The sequence below is a fragment of the Aythya ferina genome (assembly GCF_964211825.1).
Source record: "Aythya ferina genome assembly, chromosome: 21".
In the NCBI taxonomy this organism is placed as follows: domain Eukaryota; kingdom Metazoa; phylum Chordata; class Aves; order Anseriformes; family Anatidae; genus Aythya; species Aythya ferina.
The window spans coordinates 2,345,248-2,367,899 of NC_140319.1; the positions used below are offsets into that span (position 1 = coordinate 2,345,248).

The window sequence follows — 22,652 nt, forward strand, 5'->3', positions numbered from 1 at the left end:
AAATGGAGCCCAGGCAGTTCCACCCCAACGTGCGAAAGAACTTCTTCACGGTGAGGGTGACGGAGCACTGGGACAGGCTGCCCAGGGAGGCTGTGGGGTCTCCTTCTCTGGAGATATTCAAGGCCCATCTGGACCTGGGCAACCTGCTCTAGGGAACCTGCTTTGACAGTGGGGCTGGACCCGATGGTCTCTTGAGGTCCCTTCCAACCCCACAGTTCTGTGGTTCTGTGATGGCATGGTGAACATGGGGTAAGCAGGAGCTGACCAAACAAGTGAAGATCTTTATGAATCTCTGTGAGCTACCTGAGAAATGTGAAGCTGTTGGCTAACCAGCTCTCAAAATTTGCACTGCAGTATTCTGTGACCTTGATCTTGAAGAGGTTTAAGTATCTTCAAAAGCCAAAGTCAAAGGCTGAGTGAATTTTCTTGAGACACTCACCTGTGTAATCCTTGCCACTAAGGAGGGTAAAAGCACTTTTGGCTGCACGAGGCAAAGAACTGCCAGCACGTCAAGATGGGTGATTCTTCCACCCTACTCAGCGTTGCTGAGGCTGCACATGGTGTGCTGTGGCCAGTGCTGTGCTGTGCTCCCCAGTACAAGAGAGACATGGGCATACTGGAAAGGGTCTAGCGTAGGGCCACAAAGATGATCACAAACCGGAGCATCTCTCCTATGAGGAGGCAGAGATCTGGGACTGTTCAGCCTGGTGAAGAGGAGGGGCTCTGGGGGATCTCATTAATGCGTAAATAACTGAAGGGAGGATGCAAAGACAGAGCCAGACTCTTTTCAGTGGTGGTCAGTGACAGGCCAAAGAGGCAGTGGACACAAAATCAAACATGGGAGCTTTGCATGAACATCACAAAGTACTTCTTTACTGTGTGGGTGACGGAACACTTGCACAGACTGCCCAGAGATGTTATTGAGTTTCCCTCCTTGGCAACTTTCAGAAGATGCCTGGATGTGGTCCTGTGCACCTGGTTCTATGTGATGTTGCTTGACTGGGGGAGAGTGGCAGAGTTGGACCCTTCTAACCCCAAACGTTCTGTGATTCTGTGATTATCAGTTTAGCAAGTCAGCTTGGGGTTTCTGCACAAGCTTGAAGCTTCCAGGATGTTTCCCACAGGTGACAGTGGATCAGTGGCTAGGCAGGGAGCCCACCCTGATGAAACCTCTCCTCTGCTCTGAATACACTGTGCTACTCCCTACAGCCCTGATTCCCAGGTTCTGTTGGGAAATGCAGTCCTCAAGATTTAGTCTGCAGTAGACTTCTACAAGGTACTATAAAACTGAAGCTTTCAGTCCCACTCCTGCCACTTCTTTCTTGGTTTCCTTTGTTGTTTCTTTTTGTGTGTGCGTGTCCCTACTTCTCCCATAGATACAACCTTAAATGGTACAATCTTCCTGTTATTAGAAATCTCATAAAGCAAATACAAAATGGAGATTTGGTTCCCTTCTTTAACCCTCTCTTACACAAGAGAGAAGGAAGTAGACAGACTACCAAAGAAGATAAATAAATAAATAAATAAATAGAGTAAAATAAAAACACCCCCCAAAAAAAACACAAAATTGTCATGAGCTTTTATTTCATGTACAGTAGCATACAAACATGGGCAGACTCTTTCTTCACAATATTGCCACCAAAAACACACACACCACACAACAAAATAAAATGACAAAAACATAAATCCCGTCAAGTCAATGTTGACTTAACGAACAGGAAAATCCATTGAAAAAAGGGAACTTCTATATAACTATGAGGAAAAGGTTACTAGCTACATTGCTTGTCTGCCTCTATTCCATAAATTGGCAATAAACTATTAGTACAAGTAACAGATGGAGAATTTCCTGGGTGTGAAAGTGTAGCTAAACACTTCTAACTTGTCCCCAAGTTGCATGCTACAGTTCTGTTACAAACGTACATATACCACATGCAGACCTACTGGCACAGGCACTTATCCAACCAATTGGATAGTATGTGCTGGAAAAGATTATAAACCTATGCTGCTAGGGGTATGTGTGTAGGAGAAGGCAGATCACAGGTAGATTTAAATATTAAAAGGGAGAAGACTACTCAGTTTGACCCATCATGTTCCAATCCAGATAAAATAGTGAAAGCCAAAACAATGAACCCAGAAAATTTTCACTCCAGTCAAGCGTGACACAGCTCATGTAGACAGAGGCACAACCCAGGAAGGGAGAGCAGTCAGCTCAAGAAAAGGCTCAGCTCAGGGTGAGCCGATGCTTCCTCAGCATCTCAGATAAGGCTTAGTCTTCTTGTTGCCAAAACTGCCCTGTTGGTATTACCTGATTTACTTCAAGATTCCCCCTAGCATGTCTATGTGAGGCAAGAGCTTCAGTTTGACTATAGTGGAGGTGGAGACTAAATATTGATTTTTGAGAGTATGTGATCTTGCAACACAAATGCACAAACTTGGCACATCTTCTTCGGATTATTTCATCCTTTTTCAAAAGCACCCAGAGCAGGCAGCATTGGCACAGATTTCGCACAAATCAGCGTCTCTGACAGCCATGCCTGTTAGAGAGAAAAGAAAGTGTTTCACTGGGATAGCAAAGCAATATATTGGAGAGCAGAGCCACACATCAAGTGGCTGAGAGGTTCCTTTCTGTTGCTGTTCAATGAATTTTGATGTCATTGAAGTTATTGTTGGCACAAGAAAAACTAGTTCTTGAGAAAATCTTGCTTAAAATCATGAGATCAAACCTGAAATCACCAGGAGAACAATGGTAACATGTGGAAACAAGAGAACAGCAGGGCATCTTGTGGGAGGGTGGTGAGGATGCTACCTTTTTCCGCTAAAGTGGCTAAAGTGGCTTGTAGAATCACAGCTTTAGTCATATTGGCAGCATTTCTTCCTAAGGTTTCCACTGTATTGGACAGTAAGTTAATAAAACATAATAAAATTATATATATATGTATAAACTCTGGCTCAAGAATCACTCCATATGCCTTGGAGACACAAAATGCTGAAGACTAATTCACCTCATCTACATCTCACACCTCTTTTAGGGTATCCAGAAATACACAGCTACTTGGAAGTAACTTTTGTGGGTTTTGTGTTTACAACAGCGTGGTCTGCACAGGCTACAATTAAGCACCATAGCAGTGGTGCTACAATTTCAATATTTGAGGTTGAAAAATGTGATTAAAAAAAAAAAAAGGAAATCATGCAATATGAACTACATACTCAGCCTCTCGAAAATCATGGGTGCATCTTCTCTTTTACACACAGCTTGGAACTCCTCAGGAAGATCTTTCTCGTTGCATGGAGAATAGGTAGTCTTTGAAACCACCATGCGAGGATTAATGCTTCTGTTCTCATCCATGAGCTCCTTTAGCTTCTTCACAGATTCAAGGGAGAATTTCAAGTCGCCATCCTATGTAGATAGAACAAGAAAAAAAAAAAAGAATAGAGGCATCAGGGAGTTAGTCCTTAGGCAAATGTATTCCATTTCAACTGAAGACTGCTAAACTGGGAGCTCTCTCCACATACCTCTACTATAGGGAAAAGGGAATGTTGGAACAAAGCTTAAAGAAATTTGGGTGCTCAGTGAAAGTAAAGGGATCGGCAATTCAATACATACACCCTTCAGAGCAGCAGGAAGACCTGGCTGGCTTGTCAGGGTTTTTGTTAAGCACCTCAGTGGATGGAGGCACAATTAATGCATTTCCCACTCTTGTGAGAGAGACACATAAAATCTAAGATAGAAGGATATGGATTGAGAAACGTCAGCCTAGAAAGGAAATGATTGGGTGATATGTCATAGAAATTTACAAAATCATGAGCTGAATGCATGTGAATGGGGATTTATTTTGTTCACTCTTTCTTCTAATACATTAGTAGAGAAGTTCAGGTCTTGGCTGTCACGTGGCATGCTCAAAACAGAGAAAATTCCTTCGCATTCAACATTAAGAGCTGAACCTGCTCATCACAAGATACTGTGGCGAGTTTCCATGAACTTAAAACTTGTCCATACGATTTATGGAACACAAGTTGAGAAAAACTAAATGCATCGCTTCTGACTCAAAGATCATGCCAAAGCTTTGGGAAGCTTGAAGTGTAAGTATTACTCTTCAATAAGGAAGTATTACTCCATGCTATATACTGTTTGATCCTGTGTGTCTGTTAACGTCCATTCCCTCAGTTTCAAGAGAATCACTGTTGAGGTAATAAACTTAAACTGAACGTGTTGCAATTGTTAAATACATATAATCTGTGTTAGTATGTAGGCAATCACAGTCTGGCCTAAAAGAGGAATAAGCATTTTCAATTTGTTATTTAGCATTTGCTTTATCCTTGTTTAATGAACAAGAAATAATCAGAAGTATGATCAAGTGACACCTACATATTCAAAGAAATGAATTTAATAGAGCCTGCTATGGCATACGATCAAATGTTTTTTGCTTCATAGTCTCATTAGCTTGATGTTCAATTGTGTGAGAGTGGTTTTTTTTTGGGGGGGGAGGGAGAGGTGTTGGTTAAAGAATACTAATAAAAAAACAACCATGGACATGCATTTATTTAACAAGTCAAACTCTTTTTTACTCCCAATTAATTTATGATTTTTCTCAGAATAGTTTATCAGACTGGCTGATTGTGAAAAGTTAATTATTTAGAACTCAGCTCTAAATTCAACTATCAGATGCAGACTCTAAAAGCACAAAACAGAGAAAAAAAAGGAAGAATTTCCACGAGAATAGTTCCAGAGAAAGCAGAAAGGGGTGAAGCGAGCTTTATTCAGTCCTTTCACATAGGATTTATCCTTATTATCACTGCTTAGTAAGGATGAACATTTATGAGAGATAGATTTATGAGGTGCATTTATGTCCTGGTGACAAAATAAAACAAAACAAACAAACAAAAGCATCAACGCCATCTCAGAAGAGAAAAGTGTGTCAGAGAGCTGAGTCTGAGCAGCGTCTTCTCTCCAAGGTAACAGTGCGTGCTGTTCTGCTGAACTAGCAGATTTTATCACAGAAATAGTCTAAGCCAGCACTTTAGGTTTTTTTGTTTGTTTGGTTGGTTGGTTGGTTGGTTGGTTGTTTCTTGAGTTTTTCTGGGTTTATTCCACAATTAGCTAGCCATCCTCTTCCAATTTTCATCCCAGTAATTCAAGATCTGTGCAAGGAACTGTCTAGATACTGATATTCAGCCTTTAAAAACACTCTACAAAATCCAATAAATATTGCTTGTGGCTTGCAAACATTTTGTTAAATCGATGCTTTCTGTGACATAGTATGGGAAAGGAAAGAAAAGTCTTGGAAAGATTTTTCAGAGAAAAGTATATAAGCCAACTTTGTGCACTGAGTTAGTCAGACATCAGGGAAATTAAGTAGTCCAGCTGAAAAGAGTGCAACACACATGCACAGTACATGTGTGTCATGTCCTATAAGAGGCAGAGAAAATATAAATGTAGTGATTAATGAGGAAAGCATTTGAATTACAAAGAGGAGCTACAACTTCAGAGCTGAACTTTGTACATTTTTACCTCAACCAGAAACAGCTATCCTCATTTGGTTATTTTCTACAGTTCCAAGTGGAAATTTGATTTTTTTTTTCCTTATGTTGGAAACTATTTTTTCACTCCTTCAAAACCTACCGTGCACACATAAAGAGAATCAACTATTGCTTAAATAATATTAGCCCTTTTGTTACTCCAAGGATGTCATTTACAATGCAACCACACTGGAATCTCCCAAACTGTTTCTAGGGATGAGTGCAGATAGATCTGGGAATACCCAGACAGGAATATCAGAGCAGTGATATGCCTGGTGAAGCATGATGCTAGAAACACCTGGAACATTTTACAGACAGAAAAACTGAGCAACAAGGACATGATGTCAGACAACAATCTGGAGAAAAGAAAAAAAAAAACAGCTCTATTAATTTAGTTCAACATTCCTGTTGTAGCTATAACTCTTCAAACAATATATCACTGAACTTGAAAAAAAAAAAAAAAAAAGGCAGAAAACTCACCTGGACATAGACTCCCTGGGAGCTGTGCACCAGTGAAAGGAGTATAAGGACTGTAAAGGACAGAAAGCCTTTCATAGCACCTGCAAAGTGTAGCCTCTCCTAGCCTGAATATATTTTCTCTTGCTTTGGTATTTCACTGTCCTTCCTTTGTGTCTCTCAGATTTGCTCTAGTTGTCAGAGCGCTATCTCCCCGGTGCAAAAAAAATAAGCTTTATAAAGCCTTCACACAGCACTTGCTTGGTAATCCATTAACCTAAACTCCTTATAGGCATACAATAAACCTTCAGTGGCCTACCAGTTATCTACTCCTTGGAAGAGCAGGACAGTCACACCCAGGCAAATACTGGTGTTTATGACTCTCTCCCACTTTCAGAAACTGGCCAAGACAGGCAAGAAAATCACTGCGGCCTCCGGCACATAAATAGGAAACATTGGTCTTAGTTCTAACACAGCATCCAAAACCAAGCCTCCATGTGGGGAATGGATGGGCAAAGATGGTCCTGGAGGTCATTCCCAACGTTAATGATTCTATGATTCCATGGCTTGGAAGCAGGCAAATTAATAATCGATTAAAGAAGTTGCTCTCTTGCACTGATTGGTGGCCAGTCAGTTCTGAGCTGATTGCTGAGCACGCAGTTCTCCTGGGACTGCAATCCTCAGAGGGGAGCAACGCTCTGGAACAGATGAACACAGGGTGTGCCCGAGTGTCAGCACATCCACGGTGTCATCTTGCTTTTTGCAGCACCTAATTAAAACGCACGCATTACAGGGGTTGTCATTAAAGATAACAACCTCCAATTTGCTGCAATGCAACAAATCTGTTTCTCTGTGGCTTTCAATCTTATCCAGAAACATGGAAATAGCACGTGGATATTTATCTTCTCTTATTCTCTAATAAGCAGACATGGACTATTAATGAGAGTTTCTCAGTCCCCTTGTGCCCTGGTTTTACAGGTTTCTGGGGTGCCCTCCTAGTGTCTCTCCCGACCTTTCCTCTAGGCTCCCTTTGGGTACAGGAAGGCCGCTATAAGGTCTCCCCAGAGCCTTCCCCTGCATGAAGGGAAAGCCCTGCACGCTGCGATCCCCAGCTCTGCTGCACAACACATCTGCCCTGGAGCCAATCGCCCTACTGTGTCTGAGGGAGTTCTCTAAAAATGGAGCAGCAATTTTCCCAGAAGAACCCCCTTTCATAACTGTTTCCCTTGCAACTCAGGTCGGAAACTCGTTTCCTTTGTACCACGGTTGACTGTGATTAAGATTTTCTGTCCATTATCTTGTATGTGCTCTGATAATTTGTGCGACTCCTTGTGCTGCATTCGCTTCTTCACTAATGTAAGGTTCATTCCAATAGGCATAGGCAAAACTCAAGTTATATAATTTGATTTTTAACATTTGATGAGAGGTAATCGGAGCTGAGTAATAAAGTCACATCCTATAATCACAGTAAAATTACAAATATAGATATTGAAACGATTCCTTGAATTGACAAGAAGGGCACTGCCTCCTTTCTCCTTCCCCTGCCTGCCGTGGAAGATACCAAGCCAAAACATGATGTCAATTCATGTCTATTTGCAAGTATTGAAACCTGCCCATGAAAAGAATCAATCTACACAGCATTAGAGCCTTCCAACGTGTTTTATGAACCCTGATATTGCTAATTTTAATTGCAAGACTCCAGGCAGTCTTTTAGGGCAACAAGCTACAGCAAAACTCCATGGTCTTACACACAGCCTGTGGCAACCTTAGTCCTCTGTGTTTGGAAAGTGCTGCTGTCCACATTCCCTACTATAGAAGGGACACTGAGAGCACCTTCATAGTCTTAGCAAATCTAGGACCATTTTCGGTTCAGGACAATTATCTCTTCCTCTTGTGCATTTTGAAAACTGACCACTGAGGCACATCAGATTTCCCTCTCCAACCCCACTCACCTGGGCCATGGTGTCCCAACAGGTGAGAGGGCAAACACTGCTCTAAAGAATTTCCTGCCCAGGGCACAGCCCTCTCAATCCCAGAACCCCCACAGCTTGCAGGGTTACAACCACCACCAAAGCTTTCTTCCTAATTCTTCCTAATTCTCAGGCTGATTCGCTCCACGTACAGAGGATGTGCCTGGTACAGCTGGCTAAATGCTGCTGCACAGCCACAGGTGCTGGGTTACTCACAGCCCAGCGCTCCGTGGGCATCACTGACCCATGGCAGAGTGGGTCAAGAGCACAGCCATCAGTGGAAGAGCACCCGGCAGGCTCTGCTGGCAAATAGGTTGGCACCTGAAGAGACAAAATAAATACTTGGAGGAATGGGCAAGGTGACCCAGGCTTAGGAGATGTCTGAAGGATGATTAACTGAGGAACTGCCAATCACAAACACCATTATATTGACATATTGAGTACGTGTGATCAGGATTCCACCAACACTCACATTTGTAAAGTCGTCAGTGGGTCCTGTGCACTGACAGTCCTGATTTTTGAATCCCTTGGAGGGGAAACTCCAGCATGCACACGTCTCTCAGCTTCTGAGTTCCAGAAAATGCCATGTCTCCAGGGGGTCTAAGCCATTTCTGTGCGATGCTCTACCAAACTTCAGCTAGTCTAGTAATTCCACAGAAACACCAGAGCTGGAAATTATGGGATAACCTCTCAAGTTGGGAAGGGTACTTTCTACTCCCTGCTCTTCAGGAGCTTAGATTTATTTATACTTGCACTGTCAAACAAGCTGTGTTTGACACATACGGAGTGTTTACCTGCAGAACCCCCACAAGTGCAGATTTGGTCTCACTTTTCATGACTTGTCATTAAAAAAGTCAGCTATTCATGGCTGACCTTTTGGAATCCTTCTGGCCTCTGTGAAAACTGGCAGCAGCTCAGACATAAACGACAATCTCATTTAGAGCTTTACTAGAGAGTAAACGTGTTTATGGAGTTGGCTCTAAATATTATTTTCCTGTTAAACTCTTTTATGATCGGGAGCAACTTACAGGCCTCTAATGTGCTATTGTGCTTCCTCCATAGTTCTTTATCTCATTTGTTTTTTTCTAAAGACTGATCACTTTTTAAATCTGATAATTTTATATTAAAAAAAAAAAAAAAAAAAAAAAGGCAAGGGCCTACAGCTAGGCTTAGCAAGCCACAATTAATACATAACTCAGAGCCCTGCCACAAGCCCTGTGAAAATGGAGAGATAGAGAGCCAAGAACCACATGAAGTTAAGAGCACGCACACCAACGTGGCTGACAGTTGCATGTAGTCTTCCAGAAGGTGTGTCAGGCTCTAAACTACTTTGGGAGCGAGGCCTGAGCTCTCTCTGGTGTTGGACGGGCGTAATTTGCGAGAAGCTGTGGTATTCAACGCAGCCATAGCGCCACCAGAAGAGCACAACACTGCACGCCGCCAGGCTCCCAGAGCAGATTGCAGGCACAGGGAGGCAGAACAGGCTCCAGGCAGGGTGAGACCTGTCTGCCACCACGGAGATGGTGTCCAAGGGCTCTGAGCCCAGCTAAAGCCCTGGCACACCAGTGGCGTGCTGTAATATTATGGCTGAGCACAGCCACAGTGGGGTCTTTTAACATCATAGCTGTGCACAGAGTCGCAGTATGTGGTAACACCATGGCCAAGCACCAAGTCACCACAGGGCCTTGTTAACATTAGTGCTCAAAAGAAAGTCACAACAGGACCTTGTGACCTCGTGGCACAGCACAGAATCACAGTAGGTAACATCATAGGGCTGCAGTGTCACAGAAGGGCCTTGTGACATCAAGGCTCGGCAAAGAGTCATAGAGGATATTAAAAGCCTGACACGGTGTAAAAGCTGGGCTTTGTGACCTCAGTTCCCAGCATGAATTCACAGTGGGATTTTGTAAAATCATGGAATGGCAAAGAGTCACAGCCTTTGGATACGATGCCATGGCACAGAGTTGCACGATGGTGTTGTAATATCACGGCCGAGGACAACGTCACAGTGGGTTGCTGTAACATCATGGTCACGCACAAAGTGCAATATTGTAACATCATGGCCCAGCAGAAAGTCACAAAAGGGCCTTGAGCCCTCACAGCCCAGCACGTAGTCACAGCAGGTTGTTGTAACATCACAGCCCATCACAGCAGGGCCTTGTGACCTCCCAGAACAGCACAGAATTGAGCATTGTAACATCACAAACCAGTACGGTGCCACACGAGGGGCTTTCTGACCTCGTACCCCAGCACAGAGTCCCAGTTTGGTGTTTGGTGGCAGAGGACAGAGTCACAGTGGGGTCTTGTAACATCATGGCCCAGTACAGCATCACAGGGTGCCACTGTGACACCACGACAAGGTTTAGGGTCACAGTGGGGCTTCCTAACATCAGTGCCCGCCACAGACTGACAGGAGGCCCAGCAAAGTGTCACAGGGCAGTACTTACTGTAACATCATGCCTCCAAAGAGCGTCACAGCAGGGCTTTGTCGTATCACAACCTGACACAGCCACAGTGGGGCGTTGTATCACCACGGATCTGCAGGGCTTTGTGAAGTAGCCACAGCTTCATAGTGGGACTGTGTAACGCCATGAGCCAGAAGAGTCCACGCAGACCCTTTGGACATCATGTTCTGGAAGAGAGTACAAGCAGGGTGTTGTAATATCATGGCCCAGCATAGTGTCACTACAGGGCCTTGTGACTTCACGGCCCAGCACAGTCACAGTGGGGCGTTATATCATCACGGCTTTGCAAAGTGTCAGAGCGGGTCTTCTGACTTCATGGCCGAGCACAAAATCACTGTGGGGCATCGTAATATCGTGGCCAAGGACCAAGTCACAGTGTGGATGTGTAACATCATGGCCATGCATAGTCACGGCGTGGAGTTGTACCGTCATGGCCCAGCACAGCCTCACAGCAGGGCCTTTGGCCATCACAACGCAACAGAGTCCCAGTAAAACTTAGGAACATCAGTGCCTGGCACAGGGTCACAGGAGGGCCGTGTAATTTCACGGACCAGCACAGAGCCACAGTCGGGCATTGTAACATCATGGCTCATCTTTCTCTTCTCAGCCCTGGGGAGGCCACACGTGGAGTATTGTGCCCAGTTCTGGGCTCCCCAGCACAAGAGGGACACATTCAAAACCCCCCTGGACACATCCCTGTGTGACCTGATCTAGGTGTTCCTAAGGATTGGATTAGATGATCTTTCAAAGTCCCTTCCAATCTCTAAAATCTGTGTTTCTGTGTTTCCCAAGGACCCTTCCTCTTATCTTCGGGTCTCTGGAGACCTCACAGGGCTCTCTAGTACACTCTTGGGCACACTGGAGGCCCCCAGTGGCCCTCTGCTTCACTCTAGATCCTCCACATTTCCACCAGGGCCACACAGTGCACTCTACCTACCCCTGAAGTCCTCCCAGTGACACCCAGTGTCCTTTAGGATGCCCTAGAGGCCTCCCAGTGCAGCCTCCAGGCCTCCTGTGGCCTTCCAGTGTTCTCTGGGACCTTCTGGAGGCCTTGCAGGGCCTTGCAGTGTACCCTAGCACACCTTGAAGGGCTCGCTGGACACTCCAGTGACCTCTACAGCCCCCTACAGCCACCCCAGTGCCCTCTGCTGTGCTATACTGTCCCCAGCAGGCCTCCCAACACTCCCAGGACACTCTAGCATGCGATTCTGGTCTCCCAGTGCACCCCAGAGGCCTCCCAGGGAACTCCTGTGCACTCTAGGGTGCTCTGGGAACCTCCTCTTGCACCCTAGAGGCCTCCCAAGGCCCCTTCCTCTTATCTACTGGTCTCTGGAGGCCTCGCAGGGCTCTCTAGTGCACTGCAGGGCACACTGGAGGCCTCCAGAGGCCCTCCGTGCCACACTAGATCCTGCACATTTCTACCAGGGCTACACCGTGCCCTCTAGCTCCCTCTGGAAGCCTCCCAGTGGCACCCAGTGTCCTCTAGGATGCCCTAGAGGCCTCCCAGTGCAGCCTCCAGACCTGCATCAGATGCTCTAGCTTTGGATTGATGCAGAGACCCTGGGGGAGCCACGGGCTGTAATCACAGAGGTGAACCCCATTTTGTGTCTCCCCTAGCCTTTGCTCAGAGATGGTTTCCAGGCCAGAATCACCCATTCATCTCCTAGGAAAAGCAAGACAAAGTTGTTGGAAAGGGGATTAGAACATTAGATCTTGGTAAAGAGACAAATTCCTGTTCATTCCCTGCGCTCATATTCGAGTTTCCAACTGGCAGCACATGAGGGACAAAGGCTCCTCCTCATCGCTCACTCATGCTCTGGCGCTGGTAAATGCAGAGATGTCACATCTCTCCAAAATCACAGCATGTCTGTGCCTGGGGCAGGCAGCTGGGGCAGTGGGATAGGGCCTGGAGCTCACCCGTGCATCCCCAGAAGCATCCTCCCAGGGGAAGTGTGTCAATGAGAGCCGGCTCTGTCCGACCCTGGGACTGCAGTGGGGGTGCACCCACAGCTCTGGTTTGTGCCAGGGTCAGTGGCGCTGGCACTGGTCTCCTCCATCAGAAATTGCAGCTTTTCTTTGGAAAAAAAATAAAAAAGAAAAAAGAAAAAAAAAACTTCAAGTAATAAAAAATAATAATAATTTAAAAAGATATCAGGCTTTGCCAAGTACTCCAAGGTATTGGCTCTGAAAGGTGAGGTGGTAGTATGGGGTGCCTGACACCACTTAAATATTCAGAAGTGTCTTCTGAACGAGGAGAAGGGACGGAGAAGCCAGCAGGTCATGCTGGGTCTGCCGACTTCTTGCCTCCCGCCTGCCAAAAGGCAAGTTGCTCTGGGTTCACCCAGGGTTGCGCCTGCAAAGACTGAGCCCAAAAAAAAAAACCAGAGTGGAGGGGCAAGACCCCTGGCTGTCTGAGCGAGGCTGCAGCCCTTTTTTCCCTTGACATCACTCCCTGGCTGTGGATGACTAGAAAACCACCCAGCAAGTCCTTTGCATGCCTCTGGCCGCTTTCTGAGAGGGCAGCTCTGAGGTGCTGAATGCAGGTTTTGTTGCTCTTTATCTGGCTATGCAAAATTCGTCTCTTATCAGCCAACACAGGGGATGGAACCCCGTGCTCGGCGGTGCCTGCTGGGCTTAGCTGCAGATTGCTGCTGACCTGCAAAGAGAACACGGGGGGCTCCCCACGTTAGCAGAAGCAGCGGCCGAGGGGATGCAGAGCACGGTGCTGGCAGAGAGGGAAACTCTGTCTGCCACTTCACGGAGTTTAGACCGGATCCCCGTTTCCATTAGGACTGTGTTTTCATTTCATTTCATCTCCTCCTCTCCCCCCTTCCAGCCCCACCTCCTCCGAATCAGCATTTCTGCATCCTTCTCCATGCATACCAGAGCAGCAGGTAAAAGGCTGCCTGGCACCTGCAGGCACACACACACACACCCCTGCGCCCCGGACGCACCTCTGCAGGGGGACAGACACCTCCGGGTGGCTTCCTACACTCCTGCGTGTGGCATCTTCCTCTCCATGGGCGATCTTGGCTGGCAGCATCCCCGTGCCTGCCTCAGGGCTGCTCTGCCTCTCCTCGCTGCCTCCTGCTTCAGCAGCAGAGCTCGGGCACGGAGGAGCTCAGCGGAGCCCCGCTGCCCCAGGGGACAGAGCTCTGCGGGTGGGCAAGCACAGCTGGGAGGCACAAGCTGAGTATCGGGGGTCCAAAGCATCCTGAGCATCTCGTGGTCCTCCTTATCCCACAGTCCAGAGCATCTGGAGCATCGCAGAGCGTCCTGACACCCAGAGCACCCCACGCATCTCCAGCATCCCGGCATCTGGAGCATCCCCAGCACCCAGCAGCGCAGGGGGATTTGCAGGGATGAGGAAACGCCTGGCTGTGAGTAACGGGGAGGGGAACCTTGCCGCTGCTGGTCGGCTCCTGGGAACGTCTCTCTGCCCTGATTATCGGTGAAAAGAGAGAGCGGGGGAAAGAGAGGGAGAGGAGGAGAGCAGAAAGGAGGGCAGAGAGAGGGAGAGAGGTGGCACTTCTCGCCCTGGGGCTGGCTCCAGCGATGATCACCTAGCACAGGTGACAGCTGGAGGGAGTCCCCAGAGCTGCAGAGCCAGCCCTGCCACCCGGCTCCCCATGGAGGGTGCTTTGGGGTCCCCCAACGCCAGCGTGCTGGGGGAGCGCTCGCTGCTGGTGGGCAGCAGCTGGCTGGCTGCCTTCCTCTGCTTCATCATCCTGCTGACCACGGCGGGGAACTTCCTCCTCATCCTCCTCATCGTCACCCAGCGCTCCCTCCGCAACACCTCCAACTATTTCCTGGTGTCCCTCTTCATGTCCGACCTGATGGTGGGGCTGGTGGTGATGCCCCCGGCCATGCTCAACCAGCTCTACGGGCGCTGGGTGCTGCGGGGCGACTTCTGCTCCCTCTGGTACGCCTTCGACGTCATGTGCTGCAGCGCCTCCATCCTCAACCTCTGCGTCATCAGCTTGGACCGCTACCTGCTCATCATCTCCCCCCTCAAATACAAGCTGCGGATGACCTCCTGCAGGGCCCTCTGGCTCATCCTGGCCGCCTGGACCTTGGCCGCGCTGGCCTCCTTCCTGCCTATCAAGATGGGCTGGCACAAGCTGGAGTTTGAGGTCCGCTCCCCGAATATCACCTCGCGGGGGGACGAGGAGCAGTGCCGGCTTGTGGTCAGCTTGCCCTACGCCCTGGTGGCCTCCTGCCTGACTTTCTTCCTGCCCTCCGCCGCCATCTCCTTCACCTACTGCCGCATCCTCCTGGCAGCCCGCAAGCAAGCCGTGCAGGTGGCTTCCCTCACCTCCAACGTGGCCACCGCCACCTCCGACGAGGTCACGGCACAGGTAAGGGAGCAAAACAGCCCCGGTGTCCCCTCCAGGAGGACAACAGGCAGGGCAGGGAAACACTTCATGCAACCTGGGCTTCCCAAATGCAGCCTGGGAGCTCCTCTCACCCGTCCTGCAAACCCCCAGATGTGTGCCAGGGCTAAGACTGAGCACTTTGCTCTGCTTTTCCCCATCCCAGCCTTGTTGTGGGGTCCCCCAGAAGGAGCAATTACCCCCAAAACTGCCACCACCACGTCTCGGCCCTGAGATGCAGGTGGGGATGGGGTTTGCATGTTTGAGCCACGTGCTCAGGGCACCCGTGGTGGGACAGGAGCAGGGAGGCCTCATCTTGCTCTCACAATTCACAAAGAGCCAAGGCTGTTTCTGCCGGCCACCAGCATCGTCTCTCGTGCTCCTAGGAAGCAAAACTTTGTACAGGCAGGTGCCGAAAAGACAGTAAATAAATGGGTATTAACACAGCGGGTGCAGCCGGTGCAGGAAGCACAGCCGGGCACCTTCCAAAGCTTACCGAGAGGAATGAGCCCCTGAATTCCCAGCACATGGATGTGGATGGCCTCAAGGCTGCAGCCAGGGAGGGGTTTTGGCAACTGGAGGGAAAAATCTACCACCACTGTGGGATGAGAGCAGCTCTGCGGTGTCCTTGGAGGTGCCGATGCCTTGTCCCAGCAATGGTGAGCTCTTAAGCAGCTCAGGAGCACAGGAACAGCAGGACTATGACCAGCAAAATAAATTAAGATCAAGGCAAAAATGTTCCATGGTGCAAAATAAAAGCAGTTTTGTCTCCCTCTTGACTAGCATCATCCCAGGGGGGTTAATCTTATCTAACTTTGGGCTCGTAACTCTTGGCCACGGTGAGCGTGAGACATCTCAGGGAGAAGTTTAAGTAAAGGCAAGTACAGAATTCTGAAAGGCGCCTTATTTTGGACATCCAGCTTCTATTTTTGTTACCTGGTCTACAATAGGAACTTCAAAGTACCTCCTTACTCAAGACTCCTGCCTGAACCAGGCTGTGTGCTTTTATAATCAAAACGTGGCTGCACTTGGGGTTGTTTGTATTTGTCCAGGAGAAGGCAACTGCTATTAAACCTAACAGCTTTAATTCCTTGTAATAGGTTTATTGACCTCATATCCCACAGGGAAAATACAAAGTTAATTGCCTTCAAATACCTTGATTTAGCTTGTTCTCTCTCTTTTAAGAAAGGAGCCAGAACTCTGACCCAGCCAGCCCTCCTGCACATGATGAGATGTACCAGACATTCAAAAGGAAAATGAGAATCAAAGAACAAGCAGCCAATACCATTAAAATGTTTGTTTTGTTTTGTTTTGTTTCCCCCTGGATGCCAGGTTTTTGGACTCTACAACCTAAACCTTCTTTGGGCTTTAGCTCCCTTCAAGCATTTTAAACTGGATTTTTTTCTCTTTTTGGGCAGGAAGCAGCAATAGGCCTCACCTAATCACAGCAGAGGGCTGAGATAATTATTTTGGATGGCAAGAACGGGAAAAGGAATGGGTTAGTTATGGTGTTTGTCAGCTGAAACATTTGGCTTCCTGCTTTTAAAATGCAATTAGTTTGCTGCTCTATCAGCAGCTAGAGATGCCTCTTCAGGGCATGCTTTATCCTCACCGAAACACTGACGGAGATGGCTTTTTCTGTACAAGAAGCATCTCAATGATAAAGTCCCTATTTTACAGGGGAAAATAAAATAAAAACCTCTCAATGTTGAGGGTTTCTATTGCTTCCTCTGCCTGCTTTATGATTTATGATGGCGTGGGCCATCCTCCTGCCCCCGTAACAAGGGAAGTAATAGCCCTTTTTTTCTGTTTTTTTTGCAGGTTTTTGCAGCACCAAATGCCACTTCCCTCGGGCAGGAGGCTGGCGCCAGTGCCAGCAGCTCCAGCCTGGGGTGAAGCAGTCTCTCACCGCCCGTGTCCCGCTGCAGGTTCCCCGTGCCCCCAGCCAGCCCCCGGCCGGCAGCGAGAGCAGGAGGTTTGCCAGCAAGCACAGCAAGAAGGCGCTGAAGGCGAGTCTGACGCTGGGCATCCTCTTGGGCATGTTCTTCGTGGCCTGGCTCCCCTTCTTCATCACCAACATGACACAGGTAAGCACGCGTTTTGTTGGTTTTTTTTAACCAGGAAGGGCTGTTTTTCAAAAGCATTTCACAGCCGGGCTCGAGGCTCAGCTGCCTGCAGGTCTCGCCAGAAAGCTGCGGTTTCCTCGGGGAGAAAATCCCTTCAAAAGCAAGGAAAAATGCTGGCATACCTGGGAAATGCTCATGGTCTGGGAAATGCCACTAATCCTTGCTGTGTCTCCCCACCAGGCAGTGTGCGAGTGCGTCCCAGCCGGCTTCTTCGACGTGCTCACCTGGCTGGGGTACTGCAACAGCACCGTGAACCCCATCATCTACCCGCTCTTCATGAGGGACTTCAAGAGAGCCATGGGCAAATACCTGCCCTGCTGCCGGCGCTCGGGGCAGCCCCGGCCCAGCGCCATCTCCCTCTCCATGAGGAACTCCAACAGCGGGCCCCGCGTGGCCACGTCCCTCAAAAACGTCCTCACCTTGCAGGCCGACACCGACTCCGTCGACTCCGGGGCAGCGGTGGACGAGCACAGCCTCCCGCATGCCTCTGATGCTGCCCAGGCTCTCCTGGCCCCCCACGTCCGCTTGGTTAATATTTTTGACACGGAGTCTCACGAAGAGGAGCTGCAGCACCGGCAGCTCGGCACGCCGGTGGCCTGAGAGGCCGTCTGTGGGGCTGCAGATGGGGGAGGCACAGTTTCAAAGCCTGGTGTCCCAGGTAGAATTGCCCTGGCACAATGCAAACCCTCCGGGAGGACAACCACAAGGCATTTCCCTGCCCGCACTGAGCTCCTCCATACCTTCCTCAGTGAAACTCGCATCTCCTTGGTGCTGTTGCTGAGCACTTCTGCGGGTAGGTTTAGAGCGCAAAGCCACGTTTTACTGCTGAATTAATCTGCCTTGTTTCTCCCTCTTTCTGTCTTTTTACTCACCAATTCCTCACCCTTCTCCACGAGCTGCTTCTCACGGCCTTTTCACAGCCCGTTGATCTGATCCTCGCACCTTTTTGCCTGAACGTCTCCCTGCACTTCAGCCAAGGGCAGTTTCTTCAGCTTCCACTCATACAGCTCAGCACATCCCCTCTAACTCGTGCACGAGGTGCACCAAGGGAAGAGGAAACACATCCTGTGACTCACGGGTAACGGGTTTGGGGCTGCTTCAGTCCACAGAACATCGTGTCTGCTTGGAGTTTAATTCTCTTGCCCGATTTGGACCGTAGCTGTCAGAGTTTCCTGTGAAAGCAGCGAGCTGCAGCACGCTGAAACCATCCGGTTTAATCACGAACAGCCTGCACCACGGGGGATTAAATCTGATGCAAAATGTTCAGCACTGCCTTTTGGATATTCCAAAAGGGCGTGGGTGTTCGACTTGTTTGTGGCTCTCTGGATATCCTGACAGTAGTAAGGAAATCAGCTTCCCTTCAGCTCTCATCCTACAGCTTCCTATTTTTGGCATGACCGTCGTACTTTGCTCTTGACAATCCACGAGTTTTAAGATGATGCAATTAGAAAACAGACATTTCTGTTCTTCAAACCAGAATATTGACTTCCAAACGATAACGCCACCCCCCTCAACCCTCCTCAGAGCCATAAGCAGGGAAAATAGCGAGCAGCATGGCCAGCGGGCACTTTACAAAAGCACCAGTGAATGCTTGCAGCTAATTCTTCCTCAAGTGCCTTTCAGATGCAGAGTCGGGTTGGTAGTTTGTTGCTGTGCCCTCCCTGAACTCCTGTCCTACTAGCCTTGCTTCAGAGCTCATGATTTTGGTTGTGCTCCTGAAGCCCCCAATCACACAGACAAACCAACACGATGCAGGGAGAAGAAGCTGCATGACAGGCAAAGTCTCATTAGTTTTCTTTCCACGTTGCCCACATATGCTCCAGAACTGAACAAGAAGTGCTTCAATGACTAACTTGACATTTATTTGCTACAAACACACTTGCAGCCGATGGCTGGCCCTGTGGTCAACGATAAATGACCTCAACTCATCACAGGTTCAAGTATCAAACTGTTTAATACATTTTTTTCCTTATATCTGTGGCCAGATATTTAGCTTGGTCCTGGTATCAAGCATGAAGATGAATGTGTTCATCTGTCCACAAATAGTTCTATATAAAAACATCCATGGGCTGTAACTCCAGTTAAACCAGAGTAGAAAAACACACGATGGACTCCCCGGTCGCTCAGGTAACCAGTTCAGCAGACACAGGCTCCAGGAGATGAACAAAAGGAGCGTGCTGCCAGCACCCAGCAGCACTCTGGAACAAAGCTGTTCACAGACACATTTTCTCCACGAGCAGAAGTTGTTCAGAATTTCAGCTGGTGAACTCCTTCAAGCCAAATTTTAGGAAGCAGCAATACCGTTCTCATCGAGCTACTTCTTTGTGGGAAGGCGTTTGCTTGTGGACAAATCTTCTGATCCGGTAGAGGAATCGTGCCCATTTCCTACAGCCAACACCACAAGAGCTGACTGCGACGGGCGGGCCCCTGGGGGATCCCAGGACTTGCCTCCAACAGCCCCAGCCCAGCCACGTGCCCATCGTGCGTTGGAATCTGGAAGCTCTGAGCCCTCCTCGGTGGCAGGGCTGGGGCAGAGGAAGAGCCAGGCCCCACACCCAAAGCACTGCCAGGTCACGCTGCCGCCGCGCTGCACCTCAACTGCCCGAGGAACCTGAAGGTAAGGATTGCAGAAAGCTCAGGAAAAAGAGGAGAGGTCGGTAGGAAACCAGCAGCAGGGAGAGGGAGGACTCCATGAAGCAAAAGCAGAAGCTGCGATTGCACTGCTTCCCCTCGCGTGAGTCAATGAGGCCTTCCCGATCTGGAGGTGGGAGAGTATTTATACACAAAGGCACTTGGCTTAACCTAAAAAAGAACAAAGGTGCTCTCAGAAGGGGGTTTACCCTCTTGCCATACCCCTGCTAGGTTGCATTTTCCTGGGCTGGGCAGCAAAATAGGCCAGAAAAGGGTCTTTTAGGGAAGATGTGATGGAAGATGCATGGCAGGGGATATAAAGCTGCGTCCGTCTGGTTTGAGACTGGGGGAGAAGAGAGTGGATGCCAATTCGCTTTATGGAAGGAGGTAGAAATCAAGCAGACTTGTGTTTATCCTACGCCAAGTATTAGTTTTATTTTAAGCCAATTAAAATATGTTTAGAGGGGGCTTTTGAGGCTGGAGATGTGTGTGGGACACAAAAACAAAAGCCTCTGTGGGTTGCTGGCTTGCGAAGCCTGGGATGAAGTTTCACAAAGTAATAAATCATGAAAAGCCCACTCTGCTTCTCCTGCTGTCTTTCACACCTAGGGACCCACAGCACGTTTCTAACAGTAATGAGGCCTCAGCTACTCATCACCCTCAGCTCGCAGATAGGGAAACCCTCCTGTCGACTGGAAAGTGCCCAAGCCATGGCAGCAAACCTGCAGCAGAACGGGGAAGGAAGCCAGGTGCCCTCAGCCTTTCGCCTTCCCGGTTAGCAGAGCTGAAGCGTGGACGCTGAGACACGCAGAGCTGGGCACCTGGAAACCAAAATCCAAATCAACCACTGGGGAAATCGGTGAGAAGGCATCAGCCCTTTCTCATCTCTGGGAGATGTCGTGGGCAGCTGCTCCCAAAGCTTGGATCCAGTGACACTCTCTGGGCCCTCAGAAGGGTCTGAAAAGTGCAGGTGCAGTTCTGCCAGCTCCGCTGATACTCCTTCAGGAAGCAATGGATGGTGCTTTCTGAGCGCTTTTCGTGCTGGCTGAGCATCCCTGCCCATCACAGAGCGCCAATTCGCCTCCACACAGGCCAGCTAACGCGTGGGCTCGCTGAGGGTTCTGCTGCCTCTCCCATCCAGCCAGAGCAGCCCCGCAGCTGCTCACAGCCCTCATGTGGAGCCCACCTGGTGCTGAGCACACAGCATCCACGTGTCCATGGGCCTGAGGGATGCCTCTGTGCAGCTGGAGCTGGATAAAATGTGTGTGGCAGCTGGCCTGCGGGGAGCAGAGGAAGGATTGGGGATTCGGTTTGGGGACAGAGAGAGAGAGAAAGAGAGAAAGAGATGTCTGCGCCAGCTCTAGAGGTTCAGTCTGTGCCTGTGCCCGCTGCCAGCTCCCCGTCTCTGCTCGTGTCAGCAGGCACAGAGCTCAGGTGTCCAGAATTCAGGCTGCTGCTGGCCGTGGGTGCCCAGGACCAGTGGCCACCGCCAGCTCCATCCTCCTCTTGCACAGTGTTTTCCTCTGCCTGAGTCTCGCTGCCTGCTTCCTGCTGTGATTTCTTGGCTGGAGGGGGGAAAAGTCCGGCACCAGCCTTCTCCTCCAGCCGACACTCCTTGGTTTTAATGCCCACAGCTTTCAGGATCGTGTCCATTTGCTTCATGTAGTCCAGGTGGCCCTTGACCTACAAGCAAACGAGGAGTCTGGTTAGTGGGGAAGCTGTGGGGAACCCAGCTCAATTCCAGCCTCTGTCCCAAAAGCCTCCACTGCCGTGAGATTTGGTTTCAGCTCGGAAAAGCTGAAAGAGAGAGGTCTGAACAACGCAGTCCTGCATGGAAAAACCCTAACCTTGTGGCACACGCTGCTCCTGGATTACTTTATCTTTGGGAGATGTATGTTTGGTGCTTGGACATTGTACAAAATGGGACTCGGTGCCACGAGGGTAAAAGCAGAGGTGATCTCAGGGAGAGACTCGCAGATAGGAGACGACTTGACTCAGTTCAGCTCCCTGCTCTCTGGTAAATCACATGTTCTCCCTGCGCCTTAGCTTTCTCATAAAAGATTACCTTATTTCAATTAAGATACAGTCATTAGATCAACAGCTACCAAGTGTGTAAAGGTTCCTGGCTGGAAGGTGCTGTGAGGCACTATGTGAATGTCCACTGAGCTGTCCTTGTGGGCACCATATAAAACCGGGAGGCCAAGAGTTTTAAGTTCATAAACCGAATTAAAGTCAACAGTGCACTGTTTAAAAAAAAAAAAAAATGACATTAGACTGTAGGGTGATTTCTGTGATAAGATAAACCCTTCTGATGCAGCTCTTGGAATGTGTCCTTCCAGTCAGGGCACAGGAGGGAGAGAGAAAAAAAAAAACCTCCTCGGCAGTGCTAATTATTGTTGTGTGTTAAAGGCTACCTGGCTGGAAGGGCAGAGCCTGCCTCCTCTGTTTCAGGTGTCCTGCTCAAGCCATGTGTCTGAAGTAATTACAGCCAAGATCCTTCTGCAGACCAGCCTGTAGGTCTCCCTTGCTGTTGTCCTTGCAGCCAAAGCACCTTTGGTAAATTATTTCCAGCAGTTTAATTCCTTCCTGACCCAGCCAGAAAGCTGTCCCAGGCATCACCTCCTCTTATTTTGCCAAAGCTTGCCAGAAATTAGGGAATTTCCACACCCAGCACCGCAGTCGCAGTTTCCCTGGGATGGGCTGTGCTCACACGGATGGTAAGAGCTCTTGGAAGAGATTTCCAACACCCCTCTGCCCAAAGGTGCTGCGAGCCTCCTCCTCTGCAAGGGCAAAATCCAGAGCTCCTGGCCCATTGGGTGAAGTAGCTTGTGAGCGGTAACATTTGGAGGCATTAGGACTTGGAGCAAACTAAAGGATTTAATCAGCACATTAGTAATGCAATATGCGACTTTCATCAGTCCAGATGGCTCAACGGGCTCGTGATGTTTCGAACAGATTAGTTCATTAAAATAACCACCGAAGGACGAACGGACTGGCTGTTAAGATGTGTGCACTGTTCTCTGAAGAACTATGAACCTTTTACTGCCCCACAGGGGAGCCTGGGGCTAAAGAAGGCAACAAACACAGCGCTGGACAAGGTGGAGAGAAGTGAGA

General features: G+C 48.9%; 3 protein-coding genes and 1 long non-coding RNA gene across 7 annotated transcripts in view; 1 reads left to right on the forward strand and 3 right to left on the reverse strand.

The window, feature by feature from the left end:
• Window positions 1-1,564: 1,564 nt before the first annotated feature.
• Window positions 1,565-6,285, reverse strand: LOC311422273 (guanylin-like). Its single transcript, XM_084495156.1, has 3 exons — window positions 5,998-6,285; window positions 3,208-3,397; window positions 1,565-2,534 (listed from the first exon to the last, which is right to left on the reverse strand). Exons 1-3 carry the CDS (start codon window positions 6,070-6,072, stop codon window positions 2,467-2,469), a joined length of 333 nt encoding a protein of 110 aa, XP_084351282.1. The 5' UTR covers window positions 6,073-6,285; the 3' UTR covers window positions 1,565-2,466.
• Window positions 6,286-9,845: 3,560 nt separating this feature from the next.
• Window positions 9,846-13,474, reverse strand: LOC311422278. Its single transcript, XR_014685252.1, has 3 exons — window positions 13,363-13,474; window positions 12,326-12,482; window positions 9,846-10,575 (listed from the first exon to the last, which is right to left on the reverse strand). It is a non-coding gene; the product is annotated as an uncharacterized lncRNA (long non-coding RNA).
• A 559-nt stretch (window positions 13,475-14,033) lies between these two features.
• HTR6 (5-hydroxytryptamine receptor 6) lies at window positions 14,034-20,222 on the forward strand. Its single transcript, XM_084495160.1, has 3 exons — window positions 14,034-14,766; window positions 16,710-16,868; window positions 17,088-20,222. The coding sequence occupies exons 1-3, from the start codon at window positions 14,038-14,040 to the stop codon at window positions 17,505-17,507; spliced, it is 1,308 nt and encodes a 435-aa protein (XP_084351286.1). The 5' UTR covers window positions 14,034-14,037; the 3' UTR covers window positions 17,508-20,222.
• TMCO4 (transmembrane and coiled-coil domains 4) overlaps window positions 18,843-22,652 on the reverse strand; it is a 43,602-nt gene continuing 39,792 nt past the window's right edge. For 3 of the 4 annotated variants that reach the window (XM_084495159.1, XM_084495157.1, XM_084495158.1), the window contains one exon: window positions 18,843-21,221. In XM_084495159.1, coding sequence (XP_084351285.1) covers window positions 20,907-21,221 — 315 coding nt within the window. In that variant the 3' untranslated portion in view covers window positions 18,843-20,906. The remainder of the gene's footprint in view (window positions 21,222-22,652) is intronic. The other variant, XR_014685249.1, reaches the window with a different exon arrangement.